Source organism: Pelodiscus sinensis, chromosome 7, assembly GCF_049634645.1.
Source record: "Pelodiscus sinensis isolate JC-2024 chromosome 7, ASM4963464v1, whole genome shotgun sequence".
Lineage (NCBI taxonomy): Eukaryota > Metazoa > Chordata > Testudines > Trionychidae > Pelodiscus > Pelodiscus sinensis.
Window position 1 is genome coordinate 65109639 of NC_134717.1, and position 21791 is coordinate 65131429.

General features: G+C 50.6%; 1 protein-coding gene across 1 annotated transcript; it reads right to left on the reverse strand.

The window, feature by feature from the left end:
- Positions 1 to 3707: 3707 nt before the first annotated feature.
- S100B (S100 calcium binding protein B) lies at positions 3708 to 17761 on the reverse strand. The gene is made up of 5 exons (XM_006113345.4): positions 17054 to 17761; positions 14372 to 14650; positions 9307 to 9493; positions 7449 to 7604; positions 3708 to 6036 (listed from the first exon to the last, which is right to left on the reverse strand). The coding sequence occupies exons 4-5, from the start codon at positions 7584 to 7586 to the stop codon at positions 5896 to 5898; spliced, it is 279 nt and encodes a 92-aa protein (XP_006113407.1). The 5' UTR covers positions 7587 to 7604; positions 9307 to 9493; positions 14372 to 14650; positions 17054 to 17761; the 3' UTR covers positions 3708 to 5895.
- Between the last annotated feature and the right edge of the window lie 4030 nt (positions 17762 to 21791).

The window sequence follows — 21791 nt, forward strand, 5'->3', positions numbered from 1 at the left end:
AGGGCTGGCGTAGGGGGGGCAGATCGCACGAGGGCTGAGGGCAGTGAGAAGGGCAGGAGTCAGGACAGCAGAGGAGGGTGAGGAGTTGGGGGGCAGCAGGCACCAGGGGAGATGATGGAGCCCGGAGAGGAGACATGGCAGCAGAGAGAAAAGGTAAAAGTTTATAAAATATTTATTAATAACTTGGTATGCTGCCCCGCAGTGCAGTTTGGGTTTATGTGGGGATCAACACGTGGCCGGCAAGTGGGAGCCAAAACAAAAAAGTCAGTGTAATGATCTTCTGTTGATATGTGTTTTAGTAGCTAAATTCTTGGACTGTCATTGCTCATGAAAAGTGCTGTCACATGGGTAGAAATCAGGTAAATATTGAATTTTACTAATATCAGAAGAACTGACTTAAATGGGGCCTGCGTGTTGTGTAGTCTTGCCTTAATCTTTGTGCTCATGCCCGTCAGTGTGAGAGAAGCTATTTGTATATATTTGCTTGCATATGCAACCACACTCAGCATGTTCTGTAAGTATCATTGTGGCCCCTGGGCTTCCAAAGTTGAGTTGCCTTAGCTCATCCCTGACAGGTGCCCCCCAACCTGGTCTTAAATATCTCCAGTGATGGAGATTCTGCAATCTCTCTAGGCAATTTATTCCAGTGTTTAACCACCCTGACAGGCAGGAAGTTTTTCCTAATGTCCAACCTAAACCTCTCTTGCTGCAATTTAAGCCCATTGCTTCTTATCCTAACCTCAGAGGCCAAGGAGAACAATTTTTCTTCCTCCTCCTCATGATACTTTTTTAGATACTTGAAAGCTGCTCTCATGTCCCTTTTTGGTCTTCTGTTTTCCAAGGTAAACAAGGTCAATTTCTTCAGCCTTGCCTCATATCTCATGTTCTCTAGAACTTTCATCATTTGTGTTGATCTTCTCTGGACTTTCTCCAGTTTCTCCATGTTTCCTGAAATATGGTGCCCAGAACTGAACATGATACTCCAGCTGAGGCCTAGTGTAGATGGCTCATTCCCTGCCTAGGGGACGTGAGACTGGCTGGGTTAATTTCCAAACCTCCTGTTTATTCTTTTCCTAAGCCAGGAGGGCACAGTAGTTCCGATGGGGGCTCTACAGGAAGGCAGCCCGCACTGCCCCCTGCCTGAAACCTTGTGCAGGTGTTAAACAGCTGTCCAGCCCACCCTAGAGGTGACTGCATTTCAGCGTGCCTGAAGCAACACTGCACCAGCAATGGACAGGAGAATGGCTCCCGGGCATGGCTTGCTCATGACTGCTTCAGTCCCATTGGATGGGCCTCAGCCTCTTTTCTTCCCCTCCCCTGCTTTGCAATGGGGCTGTAGACTCTGAGGGAGAGGGGTGAAGGCAGGCAGAGGTGTCTCCCTGCAGCAGATGTAGACATGTCTCTGTATTAATCATTCTCTCATTGAAGTTTTTAGCTTTGAATTGAGTCCTTTTACATGGAAACTTTGTATTAAGTCTTGGTAGAATAGTCCCTAGGACAGGTGAGGCAGAGACTGTCCCTGTGGGGTGAATGAGGTGGGAATGGATAAGGCGGATGGTGAGCACCTCTGGGCAGTTGCAAAGGTTGGAGAGGGGATGGAAGCCAGATCCAAAATCAATGAGCCCTGGGAAGTGGGCCCACTGAAAGGAGACTGGACCTGTGGATGCATTGGGGGTCAGCAGCAAGGGCCTGCTTTGGGAAGCTCCCTCTTTGGAGGTGAATGTGGCAGCATTGAGACACCAGCCAGAAGCCGGCGCCACAGACACTAACTGCAGATTCATGGGACGGCTCTCACAGATCTTGCACATGCATAAGATGATAGATCTGTGTGGGGGGGGGGAAGTGGCGTAGTGAGGGGGCCAGAGGGTCAGTTGCCCCTGGGCACCATGCTAGGGAGGCTCCAATTTAATCCCATTCTGCTCCCCCCATTATCCCTTCAGCTCACATGCTCCTACTCCGCCTGCCACCGGCAGCTGGAGTCTCCTCCCTGCCTCTCTGCTCTGAGCCTGACCCTCCTCCATCTCCACTGGAGGGTTAGTACATGCAGGAGCCCAGCCTCGAACTGTAGGGGGTGGGGGAAGATGCAGTACAAGTTCCCCTCAGCTGTGCACCAGGTTCGGGGCCGTGCCACATGGCGGCAGGGGGGAGCGCAAATTTTTCCTTTGCCCCCAGGCGCATAATACCCTCGCTACGCCTCTGGCAGCCGTGCTCACACCCTAAACTCCCAGAGCAGGTCTGGCAGCAGAAGCAGATGCAGGCTGCAGGAGCATAGCCAGCCTGTAGGAAGCGCTCCTCCCACCAGAGACAGGAAGAGCTGCTGAGCACACAGCCATGTATTTCATGAGGCTGGTGCTCTGGGTCATACTCCAGGGACTGGAAATCCTCCTGGGAGAAGCCGGTTTTCCTGCCTACTGTATTTTGCCACCAAAAGCCCTTCCGTGAGGCCAACGGCGTGCTGGCCAGTACGGCTCGCTGAGCACACACGCAGCCATTGCACAGGGCCTTCTGCCGCCCAGTCTGATAGCGCGGGAGTGTGCGAGCAGGGCCGAGAACGACGAGGGCGCTGTTCTTCCAATGCTGGTGTGGTTATTTACTCTTGCCAGCCCCAGCCAGCGCGCGAGTCAAACAGGACAAAGCAGTCGGTCTGTGCAGTTGGCTGAACATTCAGAACCTTTCTACCGGGCAGCGAGCGATCCAGCCACTTGGCAGATCCTCCTTTTGCACAGGCTTGTTTGCAAAAGAAACAGCTCTCAGTGCAGCCCGCTGCTAACAGCACGCCCTCGTCCAGCCCCTGCGGCTGAGCCCTTGAAACGCCTCGCCCGCATCGAGCAACTGAGTCTCATCACACTCCTTATCGACAAGGAAACTGAGGCACAGGGACTTCCTGGTAAACCTAGCTTCCTAATTCAGTCACGGCCTTAGTCATATGCCCTTGCCTCCTCCCAGGAAGGGGAGGTAAATAGAGCCAGCCTGCAGTTACTGACCCCGCCAGGCTGGCGTTTCAGTGACTCCAGGGGCCGTTGGCAGCTCCGTGGCAGGTGAGGAATCCCTGTGTGCCTTGTAGCTGGAGAGAGATGTAACCACAGGGAAGGTTGGGAGCGGGCCCCTCACTTGGGTTCTTGGCACTTCGTGGACAATGCCTAACCCGAGGCTGGAGTGACTGTCAGAAGCGCCGTGTGGGGGTGGGGGGCTGATGCAGTGATGGATCATTGATGTGTGGGGCGTTTCCCAGCTCCCGGTTTGTGACAACTGCTGGCCAGGACTAACCTGCAGACTTCTCACCTAGCCGGCAGGACCTGCTACTGAAGGGCTCAATCCATTGGCTAGCTGGAGCACGCAGCATTCTCGCCGGCTATATGGGGGGCCAGTCACATGAGAGACACAAAACCCAGACGGCGTTAACACGTATCTGACACTCAGAACCCGAATAATGAAGTCAGGGGAACCGACTCGCCAGGCCCCTGGGCAAGGGGAGCCTTGCTTCATGCTCCTGGAAGAGGCAGGTGTTGGGGCAGCTGCACGGGGCTCTGGTGGCAATTTAAAGGCCCGGGGCTTAGCCGCCATCTCTGCCAGAGTAGCCGCTTGCCAGCAGGCTGTGAGAAATACCTTTCAGAGGGGCTGCACCCACACAGCTCCTGCTGCAGGGCTGGGGCCTTCGTTAGCAACCCAAAGAGCTGACAAATTGCGTATTCCGAAAGATGTCCAACCCAGGGTGGGCAGAATGCTGCGTATTCATTTCCCTTCTTGCAAATCACTGCATGTAAAATACACCCCAGAACCGGCTGATTAATGCTGCTGGTTTAATTTGACTGTGGACATAGGGCAGCACCTTTTGACATGCATGTCCCTAGCAAGGTTCCTTCCGCATTTGCAAGGAACCATCGGATGAGAGATCTTCATTTCCATACAACTTAGGGCACTGTGTAAAATCAGATCATGGAGCATTTGAAATGGATAAAGTGGGAACCTCTCCCTGCATTCTTTATATCCAAGCTCCACATTTGGAATGTGAAACCCTATTTCTAGGGTTCCCAGATGGCTGAACACGCCCCACCCCCCCCCAAAAAAAACCTCTATGAAATAAGGGATAAGGGATCTTTTGGAAAAGGCTTTATTTTCCGCAAGATCCGCATCTAGACTGGCAAAGCTCCATGCCGAAAAAAAGTGGCAGCCATTTTTATGCTAATGAAGGAGGGGAAATTTAAATCCCTGCTTCATTAGCAATTGCGATACGTCTAATTTACATCCCTTTTACGAAAAAGGGATGTAGTCTATACGTAGCCAACTGAGTATTGGAATCAAGGCCTTTTCAACACATGTCCAGATAACACCGTATTACCAAATGTAAAGTGACTCTAATTTTATTTTATCTTATTTTTTACTGCTCGATTTTAGTCCAGAATTTATGTTTAAACATTGACCCACTGCTGAGCTGTGGAGAATGTAAATTGTAGCCAGCTTTTCTGAGCTGAGTTTGCTTGCTTGTGAGATGAATTCAGGAGCACATTTTGCAAGTTAATCTCCCTAGTGTAGACCTATCTTATGTAAGCTATGCGGCACAGCCCTGTAATGGAGACACAATCTACCCAAGAGCAGGGTTTTCCTGTAGGTGTAGGAATACCATCTCCCTGAACATTAGCCACATCAGTGGAAGAAGCACTCCTCTGTTGACACAGCTGCATCTACATGGGGGGAGGAGAGGATGTCAGTTTTTACACACCTTTTTGAGGCAGCTGGGCCAATGTAACTTCCAAGTGCAGACCAAGCCTTAGTCTAGATTTGGTATTCTCAGATGGCCCACAGAGATTTACATCTTGTTCTGACCAGTCAGGCTCAGTGTACCAGGATTTTTATCAACATGGTTAAATTGAATGATCGAGACTAGATTCCTGGATGTGTGAAAGAGCTACAAAGACCCATCACCAACACAAAACCCAATACAGTAGCAATATGGCTAGCACGCTCAAAAATGTGATGGTGTGTTTCTTCTTCATCCAGTCCTTCCCAGTGATCAGTCACTGTAACTGCAGGCGGCGTACACCACAGCATACAGTACTGTTTTACAGAAAGGGCAGTTTTCCACCCACTTCAAGACATTAGTGTGTGACAGTCCAAAGAACACAAGTGACCCTTCCATTGCTCTGGTGGCAATGTCGCAGCAAGCTGGGTTTGAGCTGATATTAAAACAAGGTTGCCATTGAACTTATTCCCTTTCACCCACCCTTTCCAGCACCTCTGTCTCTAGCCCAGTTTTTCAGCTTCCTCGTTAGTGCAATGGATTCGTGGGCCCTAACTGCCTCAGCACCTATTTCTGCAAGTCGGTAGAAAGCAGGAAGACTTAAGGGAAAGCCCAGAACGCTACCAGCTGTGCCTTTTAGGAAGGGTACTGCTGAAGATAGCTAAGCTGCTAAGAAATACAAGTGCTCAGAGGAGTGCAGCCATTGTTAGTATTGCCCTGGGTCTGAGTCAAAGCCCATTGATGCCGTAAGTCTTGCCATTTAGTTCAATGGGCTTTGGATTAGGCCTCTGTTCTCTAGTCCCTTTACTACTTACTGAGCCCACCCCCTTTAAAAAATATCATTGGCAATAGCAAGTCTTCGTGACTGGATCTGCATCTAGTCATGGAGCAGGAGGGCGCTACGCACTCTAGCTGCAGGTAGGTGCAAAAGCACACATGCTGCTTGAGAGCGTGGCAGGCACTGGCAAACAGCCCTTGCTAAGCTGTCTGCCGGTGTCCATTCACAAAGCACTCTGCACTTACTACAACTACTCAGGATTAGCCGACTCGCTCCTAGCAGCCCCTACACCCGCTCAGGCTCTCTGCATTAGGCTCCATAGTCTAGCTTTTATCTTTAACATCGTGCACAGCAGGTTCTGGGTGGCTTCTCCGATGCTTCACTCGTGTTCAAAGAACTCATGACAAGCGGACGTGACCATGGCAACGAAGGCTACGAATTCCTGGAAGTCGCATTCAGCATCGCCATCCGCATCCAGTGTCTCCATCACCTTATCCACCGTCTCCTGATCCTTGATTTCCTACACAGAACGAGAGAGAGCGGTTAGAGCTGGTGAACCAGGGAGAGAGCTGGGAATAGGCTGCAGGGGAGCCTGGTTCATAAGCTGGTTGTCTTCAAATGGAGCAGCCAACAGACAGGGCAGCAGCCAGACACCACCTGCTAGGCCACCCGTGGAGCTGATCCCACCAGACAGGCCCATCTCTCGATGTTTATTCAAAAGCTCGGGCAAAGAAGCCTCCTTTCTTAGTTAATCCGTGGCCAGTGCAGCCGTCCAAGCCCTGGCCTGGGGCTGTGACCCCGTTCACAGGCCGAGCTCCACAGGAGGCAGGGCCCCTCGGCCCCTTGTCACTGCACCGACTAACGTGTACAGCCACTTCTCCCATGGAAGGATCCCGGCAGTGGACACTCAAACCTAACCTGACTCCAAGTTTGTAACAGCAGAAACGAAGCTTGCTCTTAAATGACCCAGGCCTGGGCTACCATGTGGCCCCTCTTCAATAGACTGGGAGTGACACCTCGAAGGCAAGTGAGCCCACGCAGACGCGGAAGGGTGAACAGGGCTGCACACACATCACAGCCTGACATGGCTAGCAGCAATGCTGACCCTGGGCTGGTGACGCAAAGAAGCTGTACCAGTGCATATCGAGAACTAAATGTGGGCTGGGCCAGAGGGAGGGCGCCTCTAATGCAGAGGTTACAGCGCTCGGCTGAGACATAGGAAACCCGCTGCCCTCGCCACTGCGCTCAAGGTCAGAAGGGAACCCCCACCCTTCCCTCAGCCATACATGGAGTTATGCTCTGAGCTCCCCGTAGGGGAGCTGCACCCAGGGGTGAAAGGACACGGGGTGCCCTGGTGCACAGCTCTGGCAAAAAGCCAGCAGGGAGCTCTGGAAAGAGCCAGCAGGGTCCCGGGTTGCAATAGGACCGTGTGGTTAGGAAACACGAAGTTCCCTTCACCGCTGGCTGCAGCCCTCCCCACGGGGGGCTCAGGCTCGTGAGTGCCATCCAGACGCCTGCCGAAGCAGAAGTGCACATGCACGGAAGCAAAGCCCTAGGCACTGGGGGCCCTTTAGAGCACAAGACAAGCCACTAGATAATTCTGTGGAGAGAGCCGCCTGCCATCCCGAGGAGACGTGCTTGACCTTCTGATGAGCTAACTCTCCTTTACTGCTCCCCCGAGTAACCATGAAGCCAGGCCAGTCTCCGTCTTACCCCCTGGAAACACAGCCCAAGCCAAATGCTGATGGACCGGAGCCAGGCCATTGCATTCACTCAGGCCGTGACTGTCACTGTGCCTGCTAGCCAAAGCCATTTCAGCAAACCCCAGGGGAGCTGGGAACTGCAGCAGGCGACAGAACCATCTTCAGGCAGCGTGCTGCTTGGTGCGCAAGGGGGAAAGGGGCAAGCCATCGCGCAGGAGGCCATACTCACGCCTAAGAAATGGGGGAGCTCATTGTTAATCAGCTCCTTCAACTCCGACTTCCTCAGCTTGTGCTTGTCCCCCTCCTTTCCCGAGTACTGGTGGAAAGCGTCGATAATGGCAACCATGGCCTTTTCCAGAGCAGACATGGTTATGCCGGGACTGGCCTGGAATGCAAGGGATTGGGAGGAAAAACAAACAAGTGTTAGGCGAAGGGGGAGAGAGGTTTAAATGCCAACACAGCATCTGTTGCCCAAATTTGCTGCAGAATCACAGTTCGTTTCCTGTGCTGAGATTTACCGACTGAGATTCTTACTGTAGTGGCATTTTGTCTTCGAAAAACCCCTCCCTTCTTTCTTCAGAACAAAAAAAGCTTCCAACTTTCGTCCTATCACAAGCACCTGCCTCAGCCAATTAAATAGCACCAAGGCACTCCGTGGTGCCAATATACATTTACATGTGGCTATGGTGTAGTTTTCTTCATTTGCAGCATGTGTGATTGTTATGTGTTATGTCCAATCTTCTGCCCAGCTGATTTGCTCCATTTTCAGTCAGCTTGCTTTTGGATTTTGTACGTTTGTTTACACTGAGCCACAAAGCTTTTTGTAACCATCTTTATTCTTCATCTTTCTCTCTCTCTTACTTTCCAGATTTGGAAGTTTCAGGGGGTAGCCGAGTTAGTCTGTTACAGAAAAAAATAAACAACTGGTCTGGTAGCACTTTATAGACATGTAGACTACATGTTTTGTTAGTCTATAAAGTGCTACCAGACCAGTTGGTGGTTTTTTTTTCCAGATTTGGTTTGCTCTGACTGCATTTCCTGATCACTTAATGCCTCTATCCCCACTGAACCGCCAACAGAACATTATGAGATCCAGTTTTCATGGGCACTAAGTGCAAACAAATATGCTCATTTCCCTTCCTTCTGCACTGGCGACTGAGAGACTATTTGGCATGCTAGTGACAGCATTTAATGAGGTACGCCCTTACCTCCTGCAAGGACATCCATATTTGCTTACAAGCCTCCTTTCAGATGTCACATAATGAAACCCCCTTAAAAGATAATGACGTAATGGGAAATGAAGTAGAGAAAAACGGACCAAAAAGTTTCACGCTACATGGATGTTGGGAGAGGTTTTGGTACATGACAGACAAAAATCCGACTTTGCCTTTGTTGATGCGTGCAGAGCCTGGCTAGTGCAATTCAGCATTGTTCCATTGACGTGAAAGGAACGGCCACATCGTGGCGGAGGTTCTGCCTCACTCAGTGTAACTGCTGTACACAAGTCTCAGAGGGGAGCGGGTTACTCCATATCTGCAGACAACGAGGAGTCCCACGTTGCCGTAGAAACTAACCGATGTATTAAGACAAATAAATCTGTTAGTCTCCAAGGTGCCACAGGACTCCTTGTTGCTTTTATTCTAGACAAATCTTTCTCGGCCGCGGGAGCAAGGGAAGAGGTAAATCAGTTTAAACTAGATACAGTTACTGCTCTGTGGAAGAGGTCCAGCGGGAAGTAGCTCTGTTCTCTAGTTATTCCGATCCGTATCCTCTGCGCAGGGTGTCCTGGACATCCCTTGATATACCCAGCCGTGTAGCGCTGCTGTCTCACTAGACGACATTTGCAGACATAACATGCGTGAACAGGAGCCTCAGCTTTGCTTTAGCTTTTTCTTTTCTCTCCCTTTTTAAGTGTGTAACTTGGCCAATCTGCAGTGGCTTGAAAGTCCCAATGGGAGTTTAAAGGGGGGATATCACTCCTATGTCAATAATTAGTCAGGCATGTCCCACCTGCATGTATATTCAGCATTAACATTTGCTAAAAAAGTCCTCTCTCTAAAGCCCTTAGTATTATTTCTGCTACTCACCTTCCGTCTGTGCCCTCGTTTGGCTGGAGTCAGAGCAATGTGTTCTGACAGCAAGGGGGAGGCTTCTTATTTCCTCTGTCGGGAGCGGGGTGGTGCAGTGCTTCTGCAGAACAGCCGCGGCCAATGAGGGCCTGGGGAGGGGGTGTGAGGGGTAGGAAGGAGGCAGCTGATTCTTGGAGCTGATTTCCTGGAATGAGTGGACATACACACAAGGGTGCATTGAGCAAGCTATTATCCCACATCAGTTCGCTGGGGGAGCAGCTACTCGATACATTGGTACCAGCGACAGAAAGCGCTCTTGTAGGGAAAAATGGACAATCAGCTTTTTAATTCCCAACAAAACATTTGTCCTGGGTTTCTTGTTATTAATAAAATAAGAAAGAGGAATTGGCTAACTGCAGTCGAATGCACATGCCGGCCCTCCGGTGACAAAGCGAAGGCGCGGATTAACAGTGGCAGGATGACAGCAGGCTCGCACATATTTCTTTAGCAATAGGAACCAGTGCTAAAAGCAACATTCAGTAACAGCAGCGTGGAGGTTACAGATCTGCTGGACTGTCATCAGCCACAGCCAAGGGAATTCAACTTGACATTTTTAGGCATGTGAAATGAGTTCAGCTAAAACATTGGCTGGACCAGCACTTAAAGTTCAAACCCAACCTATTTAAGTAAAAAAATGGTTGAGTTAACTCTGCTCCATACACCCATGTCACTGGTCTCTGCCAGGCCAAGAGAAGACGGGGTATCTAGGGGCGATCACAGTGTGGCCACCCTGACTTCTGCGCTGCCTTCAGAGCTGGGCTGCTGGAGAGCGGTGCTTGTAATGCTGGCCGGGTGCCCAGCTCTGAAGGCAGCACCCGCCAGCAGCAGCGCAGACATAAGGGTGGCAACACCGTGCCCATGTCGCCCTTATTGCGGTCCTGCTGCTTTCAGTGCTGGGTGGTTGGAGAGCGGCAGCTGCTGACTGAGGGCCTAGCTCTGCAGGCAGCAGTGCAGAAAGAAGGGTGGCAATGCCAGGCCAGGCCAGCCCTGCTTCTGCACAGGTGGCAGCTCAGCCTTCAGAGCTGGATTCCTGGCCAGCAGCCACCATGCTCCAGCTCTGAAGGCAACACAGCTGTGCAGAAGTAAGGGTGGCAACATCATGACCCCCTGTACAATAAACTTGCAACCCCCCTCCCCACTCCACACACAACTCCTTTTTGGGCCAGGACTCTACAGTTACACCAAGGTGAAGTTTCAGCTTTAAATGTCTGAAATCACGAAATGTAACCTTTTAAAGACATCTTCTGACCATTAAATTGATCAAAATGGACTGTGAACTTGGTAGGACCCTCGTCCTCACCAGACTGCTGGAAACACGATCCAGTAATGTGGCCACGTCTCCATGAACCTTCTTGTGGAGAAAGAATTTATTCAGATGACAGCTGAAGCATTTCGTTCCCCACGCGGAATGGCAGAGCACGTTTCACTGATGTCTGGTACGAAAAGAGCTCTCGCAAATGGCAAAGCTGTCATTAGAAGTGGGCCCGGTGCATGCCTGTGCATTGGACAGCCGTCAGTTTTCCATGCTGTCTGGTTCCCAGGCCAGGTCCCAAGACAGCTTCTCCATGAAGTGTATAGTTCACAAAAAATGTCAGACTGGAAGAAACTGGAACCTACACTAAGGAACCATGAGGCATCACAGGATCATATCAACTTGTCACGAATTCTGTGACTGCTGATGAAAAGCTGCAGCAGGAAATGAAGGTGAGAAACATGCCTGGTGTTTAATATTGCAGAGACGTCTATATGCCATGCTATTTATGGTGAGAAATATGCTCTTTCAGGGGGATATTGAGCACTTGGAGACAGATGGAATGGAAACTTCCTGGGAAGGGCTGGGCTAGGTACAATCCTGTGTTGGCCTGTCATGTGGGTGAAGTGAAGGCAGGTGCAAATGTGCATTAACTGGGAATCAATATTCAAAGTTGCAAATGCTGGCAGTCTCTCACTAAGCTTGTGCCTCTAAATTATAGAGTAAAATATAACCCTATTGCCATAGCTATAAGGTGACAAAGCAGAGAATTTATCTGCTATTGGGAAGTTCCCATGGTCAGAAATATCTACAGGAAGGTGTTACGGAAAGGCCTTATAGAAAGACATAGCACACGTCTATAGTGGTTTGCATGGAAGTAAGGCTATTGCCATGTGTGGCTGGGAGGTTTCCTAGGAGTTATGATTTTGTTATTCCTCAGTACAATGCTTCCACTGTTCCCCTCTCTTTGTCTAGTTAACACAGACATCAGATACTGCTGCCTCTACTGGTTTTTTTAAAAATGGTGAATAAACTGAATTCATTGACATGCAGCCGCTTTCTGCCTCCCTGTTTACAGTTTCCAAAACAGCAATTAAAGGTTGGAAAAGGGACTAAAATTTCTGCAACAACTAATCTTGAATCCTTCACAAGAAACAAATACTCAAGATGAAAAAGTTTAGTTGCAATTACTATCTGACCTTAGTTCTTGCAGCTAATGCTAGACAAATTCAGTCTGGAAATAGGATACTTGAAGAATGAAGGTAATTAACCATTAGAGCAATTTGTCAGCAATGATGGTGGATTGCTGCAGTAAAGCACAGGCACCAGATATGGGATTCGAAGGCCCTGGACCTAGACACAAGGAGCATCTAGTCCCCTCACAGCTCCAGGAAGGCCACCAAATACGCCACATCGAGGACCAAGGAGAAAGTCTCATCAGTGGGATATTTGCAACCCTGTAATGGCGCCCTCCAACCTGTACCTGAGTGGGAGAGGTGGCTTTGTATCTCAGCCACATTCTAAAGCTTGTCCCCTTCCCATGCCCCAGCCCTGCAGCTACTCCCAAAACCCGCGGTCCATGAGTTGGGGCAAACGGGCAATGAAACAACCACTTCAGCACAAGGGATTCTTGCCCAAAGCCATGGAGTCTGATTTCTACTGACACCAGACCCACCTCAGCACAAGTGTCCCCACGAACTAAAGCCTTCTCCCAGATGATGCTGTTGCAAACAAAGCAAACCTGATTCTGGGATGCATTAACAAGAGTGTTGTGAGCAAGACACGAGAAGTCATTCTTCTGCTCTGCTCTGTGCTGATTATGCTTCAGTCGTCCAGTTCTGGGCACCACATTCCAAGAAAGATGTGGAGAAATTGGAGAAGGTCCAGAGAAGAGCAACGAGAATGATGAAAGGTTAGAAAACACAAGCTATGAGGGAAGACTGAAAGAACTGGGCTTGTTTAGTTTAGAAAAGAGAGACGGAAAGGGGATGACACAGCTGTTTTCAAGTATCCAAAAGGGTGTCACAAGGTGGAGGGAGAAAAATTGTTCTCCTTGGCTTCTGAGGACAGGACAAGAAGCAGTGGGCTTACGTTGCAGCAAGGGAAGTTTAGGTTGGACATTAGGAAAAACTTCCTAACTGTCAGGGTGGTTAAACACTGGAATAAATTGCCCAGGGAGGTTGTAGAATCTCCATCACGGAAGATATTTAAGAGCAGGTTAGATAAACAGCTAGGCTGTGTCTAGACTGGCAAGTTTTTCCGGAAAATCAGCCGCTTTTCCGGAAAAACTTGCCAGCTGTCTACACCGACTGCTTGAATTTCCGTAAAAGCACTGATGATCTCATGTAAGATCATCAGTGCTTTTCCGGAAATACTATGCTGCTCCCGTTCGGGCAAAAGTCTTTTTCCGAAAGACTTTTCCGCAAAAGGGCCAGTGTAGACAGCACAGTGCTGTTTTCCGCAAAAAAGCCCCGATCGCGAAAATGGCCATCGGGGCTTTTTTGCGGAAAAGCGCGTCTAGATTGGCATGGATGCTTTTCCGCAAAAAGTGCTTTTGCGGAAAAGCATCCTGCCAATCTAGACGCGCTTTTCTGAAAATGCTTTAATGAAAAAGTTTTCCGTTAAAAGCATTTTTGGAAAATCATGCCAGTGTAGACGTAGCCCTATTGGGGATGATTTAGATGATACTTGGTCCTGCTGTGAGGCTGGGGAATGAACTTGATGATCTCTCGAGGTCCCTTCCAGTATTCTATGATTCTATGACCTCTTAGCCCTGGCTGCCCAGTTCACAGCAATTCACCAATCACGTCTCAAGGCAATCAAAGAGAGACCTTGAAAACGTTTCATTTACCAAACCAAGGTTCAGGCTGCTAAGCTGCCTCACCAGTTCCTGTCTGGCACAGCCATGCCTGCCAGCCGCCCCTGGGGCTGAGGCGTATAACCAGGCTCACCCCAGTTCATACCGCTGTTTCCATTTTTCACACTTGTTTGTGTGAATGCTTCTAGTGCCGCTGACAGGAGGCCTTTGTTCAGCCGTCTAGCCATTTATCAGACGAGAGGCTTTCAGAGACGTGGCCCTGCAGACCGGCTCTCCGAGAGCCACCCAGAAGACACAGCCTGCATCCAGATGCTGCTATCCTGGGTGTCACCCTGTCCCACTCTTCACCTGGGCCGCTCTGGCCTCTGATTATTATTAACATCTGTCTCACCGCAGTGCTGAGGAGCCCTCCTCAGAGCCCAGGCCCCATCGCGGTAGGCGCTGTACAACGTTCCTGTCCCAGGGACCTGAGCCCGAGGGGTTGTCTGCACTAGAAATGCTGCATCCCCGCAACCGCGCCATTGCCGCGTGTCTGGGAAAGCCGTTCTGTGCTGACGGGGGGCGAAGAGGGGGAGGGGATGTCTCCCATCAGCAAACACAGGCTGAGCCTACACAGCCACTTTCTGGCTCAGGGGTGTGACACCCTCCCCCCCCTCCCCACACACAGCAAGTTGCCTTACTGTAAAGCACCAGCATAAACTGGACTACAGTGCTGAGTGGGATCACCTGATGGCCTCTCAGCCAATCAGAGCCCCCTGCACCATGCAGTAGCATTACTGGTGCTCAACGGCCTGTGAATGGACATTTGGCCTCCAGCCAGCAAAGGGCCCAAAGCTCTGGATCCTTCCAGAACCTTCTGCTTCCCAGCCTGGTTCTCTCGCCTGTTAAAGCCTTCCCCCTGCAGCTGCTAAGTGTGGCCCTATAGGTTTCATTCACCTCCAAGGGCAACTTACATTTGGTTTCCCTTTAGTCGTATCAGCCGTAACATCAGGACGTGTAACCGCTGGGAGCTTTGGCAGTGACACTTTCCAAGGACTGGTACTTCTCCTGACAGAGGTACCGCTGACATTACAATCCACTCTCCCTATACACAGCAGCTTTCCTGCTAGGCTTCATGCCCACAGTCTGATTGACAAGGAGAGAACCATAAATGGGATCCAATTTCCCTCCCGGTTGATGGCAGCTGGGAGAGATGAGGTCCAGAAGATGAGCTGGATCCTTTCATGGAGAAGCTGCAAACAGGCAGAATGGAAAAGCCATCAACATGAAGCAAAGCTCCTTTCTAAGAGCAGCTGCTGACTGAAATCAGGCCTCTCTGCTTTTATAGGTTCAGAGGCACAGGTGCTCGATGGCCCAGAGTCAGAAGGGGGACCCTATAGAACCTCATGCAAAGCCTGGAGTGGGCAACAGCTTTTTTTATTCAAACACAGCTGCTAAAACTATCTTCTGCTTCTTCAGAAAAAGAACTGAATCCCCTGCTTAGTGCTAGTACTCACCACCCAGAGACGCATACTGGGTAGGGTTGCCAGATGGTTGAAACAAAAATACCAAACACTTGCTCCTCTCCCTTCCCCCCCACCCCCAAAAAAAAACACCAGGAAAAAATTCTGTTGAAGGAAAACAAAAAGAGGGGTAGGAAAAAAAAGGAGTCCAAGACTTATTAATCTCTCTCTCTATCTCTCTCTCTATATATATAAAATAAAACAGCATTAAGACAGCTTGTCCTTTAAGAGTGAGTGCAGAGCTAGGAACAGGGGAGGGGTTGAGCACTAAGACCCAGGGGAATCATTGCTTCCCCTTGGTCTTTTTGCTGGCAGCCATTTTGTGCCGGCAGTCTTGCGAAACCAGGTAAACATGGGGCTGGGAGAGGCTGGGTGCTGAGTGTTTGTAGGGTTGCCAGATGCCCGGCTGTGGCGGTGCGTCGGGGATCCCCCGCCTCCTGCACCCCCGTAGTGGCACGAACAGACTCCACCAGCCAGTAGACTAGAGGGAGTTTATTGATTCTCTAGGATACAGCACAGCAAAGATGTAATCCGGATACAGGGCAGGCCTAGGATGCCTCAGCCCCCCTTGAGATGGGGGAGACTGGGTCCCTAGATCCCAGCCTGTTGTTTAGGCTGCTTCCTCCATGATACCAGACAGAAACTAAAAACATCCCTTCCAGCCCTGCCCCCCAGCCAGGGGCTGGCCTCCCCTCCTTCCTTCGTTTCTCTCCCTGGGAGGTAACTGGTCGGACAGGTTGGGAGCCCCTTGCATAATGACTCATCCCCTGTCCTGCTGGGCTGTGCTACAAACAGCTGCCAGCGGAGGTCACCCAGAGCCCAAGCCTAGCAACCAGCAAGATACCAACACTACGTCACACCGGAATTTTCACTGCCTGGCCAGGAAAAAAAATCAGAAAATACCGGACATCTTGGGGGTCTGGTATTTTCTGAATTTTCTTTACCGGACAAGAGGTGAAAATACTGGACTGTCCGGGTGAATACTGGACAACTGGCAACCCTAATACTGGGATATGACAGTGGACAACTAGTCTGCATATGCACAGACGCCCACGGAATGCAGAACAGGCGCATTATCCAATTTGTCTTTGTGCGGATATCTGAGGTCGAACCCCAGCGGGCTTCAGGCCAGCTTGCTGAGTCACTTGGCAGTTGCTGTGTTTGCAATAACCAACCATCAAATAATGTTTTGTATAACACGTGGTGCTATGCAAAAGTCCCTCTAAATAGTCATTCCAGCGCAGGGCTGTTTCTTGTAAGAGTGCCTATCGCGTGGATGCCACTGGAGAATGACACCTGCCAGAGCAAACTTGCTGCAATGCACCAAAGTGGGTGTTGTACTGTAAACATGGCAGCTTGGGTGGGACATCAGGGAAATACCAGCAACCAAGCACAAACCCCACACATGACCTTCCCCTTCTTGCTATTGCTGGATATGCAAAGGGGAGTGGAAGTTGACAAACACAGATTACATGCAGAACAAAGCTGATTTTCACGGGCTTCAGTTGGCTTTTTGTGCCTAGCAAAGCTGCATCTTGAAAATGAGCTGAGTCTAAATCAAGGTAGTATTGATCCTGAAAGTCTGCGATGCTGCTCTCTCAGTGCTGCTGAATCAATATTTGCGTAATTTTACAGGGACTTGATTGCATTCTTAATCAGTGCAATGGAGTAAGAAAAGTCACATGTAAAACCCCTCCATTCATCTGAGGAATGGTTTTGACCCTTAAAAACTTATGCCCAAATAACTCTGGACTTCATTGTTTGCACAGCTACAGACTCACGCTGCTAACCCTCTGAGATTTACTCCCCACCCCACCCTGTGCTGCTGCCTCTGTAAAGCTCCCCACAGCAGGATTTCAGGCTCTTACCTCAGTTTTTTCCAACTCTGCCCAACACAAATCAAATCCATGCAACAGGCCCTGGTGCCTCCCCCCACTGCCCCGCACAGTCCTGCCCTCATCCAACAGGTGTCCCCAGCCAGGTACTCACTAGGGGACTGGGGGCCCCCATTCCAGCCCCACCCCACTCCCTGTAGGAGTCTTGCTTTAGCTGTTGGCGCTGCCGCTGGCTTTTTACAGAGGCCATGGTGCCCTGCAGCTACCACCCTCCCCCGGCCCCTGCTGTCAAACCCACCTCATGGGAGCTGTGACGTAGTGGGGGGCTGTTGACTCTGGTGGCCCTGGGCCCACTCTGGTTGGGCTGTCTCTGGTCGCTGTGGGCTGTGAGTGACCCTTCCTGGCCTGTGTCTGTAGCACTGCCCAGCGGGGGGTCGCCCTGAGGAATCGCACGTCACGTAGTCCGTGGCCCAACCGGGTCTCACCTGTCCAGGGACGGGGTCTGAACAAAGGAAGGGTGTGGCTCGGCTGGGAAAACAGGAAGAGCGGAGACTAAGCTGAGTACTGGGGGCTGGGGGGGGCTGGACCCCTACCCCAAGGGGACTGAGGCTGCCTGGCCCCAACTCCTGTAGCCACATCATGTCTGTCCTGTGTCCTGGAGAAGCAATAAACCCTCCTGTTCTACTGGCTGGCGGAGTCACATCTTGCTGCGGACCGGGGTGCAGGACTGGGGGGTACCTGACACACCACCACAGGAGGCAGCTAATTAGTTGTGGGGGAGGGGCCAAGTCCCTTTCCTATCGCGCCCCCCATCCTGTGACAGTCCCCTGCCCTGTGCAGCCCCAGCTCATTTGCTTTCCACCCCCATTCTCCTGGCAGTTGCGGGGGACACGGTGTCTCGACCCCCACTCAGCGTAGCTGGGCCCTGTGCTAATGGTGTGGCAGACCGGGGGCTGGTAAGAGAGAGGCTTTGGCCGGGGGCAAGCGGCTTGGCTCCCCGGCTTGTGTCCCACCCCCCTCAGTGCCAAGGAGACACAGAGCACAGAGGGCCAGGACAGGGCAGCATGGGGCAGGCGCCTGCTGCCAGTGTGGTGACGCGTGCATGGGGGGGGGCGGCGACCCCTGCTGCCACCTGCACCACGCCCCGTGATCCCCAGGTCCCTTCCGACCATAGGACAGCTGGGGGGGGGCACTGAGGGGTCCCCAAAAGCGTGGGGCCTACAGGCAGCTGCCCCATTTCATCCTATGGCCAGGCCGGCTCAGAGGGCAGGTCCCTTGCTAGCTCGGGGCCTGTGCGTAAACAGGGAAGCTGTTGCCCTCTCTGCTGTCAGAATCTGTCCTGGGGAGCGAAGCAGGCCATTCCGAAGGAGAAGCCAGGAGAGGGGGCAGAGAAGCAAAAATGGTTTGTGTGTGTGTGAGGAAATGAAGGGAAGCGGGCGAGAGAAGTGGCACGGGGACAGGAAAGGAGCAAGCGTATTTCAGAGGGATGGCTCACGAATGTGTTCCAGAGGGATGTTCGCAGCCGCTCCGCTATTCTGCAAGGGAAGGGAAGACAAATGAGAAATGCAGGGGGCAAAGATGACACAGTCAAACATTTGGCAGGGGGACATGTCACCGTGTGGTTAATTGGAAACAGCGGCGAGGTGAAAGTGGGTGAGTTCCCCCTCCATTTGAATAGGTAACCTCCCCTACCCCTGACAGAGGGAATACCAGACTAGATGGCCCTTAGAGAATTCCTGCGTTCCCCAGAGCAGAGACCTGGAGTTCATGCCTAATTCCAGAGTGACAATTAAATCCAGAGCTGTCCAAGTTCTCATGTGGCCGCACTGGCCTGAGTCTAAGAGAATTTAATCTGAGCTCAAGACCCCATTCTACTCGCCCCAGGTACATTGTCAGAGACAGGCCCTGACAAGTTTACAGTTTAAATAGATGAGACACAGGGTAAAAAAATCTGTTCTGTCCCCAGATACAGATTTTAATCTATTTTATAAAGGTTCGTATCCTGCCCTCATTCCTGTAGGACCGGAGCATCTTCCAAAGCACAGTCAGCCATGAGACTAATATCTGCCATGTGGGATGGGGAACCTGATTTGGGGAGAGTAGTTAACGGCTACGTCTAGACTGGCATGATTTTCTGCAAATGCTTTTAACGGAAAAGTTTTCCGTTAAAAGCATTTGTGGAAAAGAGCATCGAGATTGGCATAGACGCTTTTCCGCAAAAGCACTTTTTGCAGAAAAGCGGCTGTGCCAATCTAGACACGCTTTTGCGCAAAAAAGCCCCGACTGCCATTTTCGCGATTGGGGCTTTTTTGCGCAAAACAAATCTGAGCTGTCTATACTGGCCCTTTTGCGCAAAAGGACTTTTTCCCGAATGGGAGCGGCATAGTATTTCCGCAAGAAGCACTGATTTCAGACAGTAGGAAGTCAGTGTTCTTGCGGAAATTCAAGCGGCCAGTCTAGACACAGCCAATGGGTGTGTCTAGACTGGCAAGATTTTGTGCAAAAGCACTTGCTTTTGCGCAAAAATTTGCCACCTGTCTACACTGGTCACAAGAATTTGCGCAAGAGCACTGACATTCTAATGTAAGAATTCAGTGCTTCTTGCGCAAATACTTTGACACTCCTGCTCAGGGATAAGCCCTCTTGCACAAGAATACTTGTGCAAGAGGGCCAGTGTACACAAGCATCTTAGTTTTTTGCGCAAGAAAGCCCGATGGCTAAAATGGCCATCGGAGCTTTCTTGCACAAAAGCGCGTCTATACTGGGCATGGATGCTTTTGCGCAAAAGCATCCGTGCCAATCTAGACGCTCTTTTGTGGAAATACTTTTAACGGAAAAACTTTTCCGTTAAAAGCATTTCTGCAAAATCATGCCAGTCTAGACGCAGCCAATAAGTCTAGGCATTCTTTTAATAGCAGCTGAGATAACGCAGTCTGGTCCACCAATTGATCTTGTATCCAGTAATGGAATTGTAAAATGTAGTGCCATCTATGATCTGGAAGCTCTGGCCAGGATATCTGCATGCTTTTAGTAAGTGGGATTTTGATAGCCAACAGCATTTGGCAGGAAGCCACTGCCTGATTTTTCAAGGATATTTATATTCACTTAAGTCTAGGATGCAAGTGAAGGAAAGAGCAGCCAGCAGTGAAAAACATAACTATATATTTTCCATGGTCATAGCTAGTCAATCTTAGTAGATACTTTCTCTCTTCCACAGGCCAGGCCATGCATCAATGCACAAGGTTTAAAGTCCTAAACAGGTTTCCTGCTTTGTCCTTTCTTCCATTATATTGGTTGCCCTCGTGTAGACCTTTCGGCTACGTCGAGATTGCATCCCTTTTTCTGCACGGAGCTTTGCCGGAAAAAAGCACCAGTCTAGACGCGGATCTTTCGGAAAATAAAGCCTTTTCTGAAAGATCCCTTATCTCTCTTAAAATAAGGGATCTAGATGTAGCCTTCAGGTAAGCTAAGTCTTCCTCAGAAGGGAAGAGGGAAGGGGTTTCCCAGCAGCTGATGTGAGGGCTGTTTGCAGCTGAGCCAGTGGGGGATGCTCAGTTGCAGATGGTTCCTGGCACCTTCACAATTAATTCACATCTCTAGTGCTGGGGGCCCATTATTCCAAGGGCTCCGAGCTGGGCTGGATGGCATAGTGGTGTAAGGCATGGCTTGTCTACACTAGCACTCCTGCTGTGGCTCTGAGCTAAGCTAATGGGAGTGAGGAAAGCAGCAATGTAGACAAGGCCTTCAGGATCACATGGGATTAGTTTGGGTCACCACTGCCAATAAGCCAACCAGTACAGAGATCTCAACTGAAAGTGGGCAGCAGTATTAGCTGTCTCCCCTTACGCAACTCACTGGTCTTCTGCCCCATTGCCCTTCCAAGAAGCACGACAGCAGCGCTTGGCTGAGAAGTTCCATCTCGGAGCGCGGGCAGCCTGGCTCAGGAAAAGTGGTGCCCAGGATTATCCCGCAGAAAGAAGAGGCTCTGAAGGGTGGCTAGTTTGGATGCTGGCAACTGGGCTGCGCTTGTCAGTCCTGAGTGTGCAGCATGCACAGCCAAGCGCAGAGCTGAAGGTGTTCTGGCCCTGAAAGCACATTTGTCGGGAGGCGTCGCTGTTACCACGGGGTAATGCTCTGACAGCTTGAATCAATCCTTGGGTTGGATTTCCAGGCCTGGCCCAGCTCTAATGGTCTCAGTGGGGGCTGGAGCAGACCCATCTCACTAATGAACATTGCTGCGCAATTGGCAATTCCAGCTCAAGGACAGACCAGACGGAAAGGGCCGGGGGTGTGCGCAGAAACGCTGCGTACTGCCAGACTGCTACACTCGCCTTGGCCAGCACCATGACTTCATCGCTCTCAGAGTTACATACCTAATAGCTTCTTAAAGGGACAGGGCTATTTTAAAATCCACAGCCAATGTTTTCAAGTGATCTCAAGTTTGGGGTGCTCAGGATTTGCGTGGCACAGAAATGAACACCTTCAGCTCTGCCCTTGGCTGTGCATGCTGCACACTCAGCTATTCCCCAACCCTTACAATACTTTCAGCAATACTGAATTTAGACTGTACTGAAGAGTATCTGGCCCCAAATGGTTAAAGGACCAGGGAGCAACGCATAAAATTGTGCTGTCTCAAATATTTCACTCCTCCATTTGCACCCCACCCTCTTCTTGAGGGAAATACAAAGAGGCCCTTTTATAGCTGCTGCGGATGAGAAAGCCAATTTATTTCTTTGTCCCTTATAAGCATATGCGCACCAGGCTCTGCCTGACAATGGGGTAGTGACTGGCAGGTCTATTCTGCTGTGGGAGAACAGAAACAAGATCTGGAGATCTTTGGGGGAGCAGGTGCCACTTGCTTCAGTCCCCAGGGCTCGCTTGCAAACACAGCTGCACGGAAAAACACTTTCTAGGGCAGAAAGCTGCCTCCGACACTAATTCCTTGGTGTGTTCCTCCCCTTTTCACTGCTGAGCTGATCCTGGACCTTACCAAAGTAGGGAAACAAACTTGGATTTCTCAGCCGACTCCCAAGTGA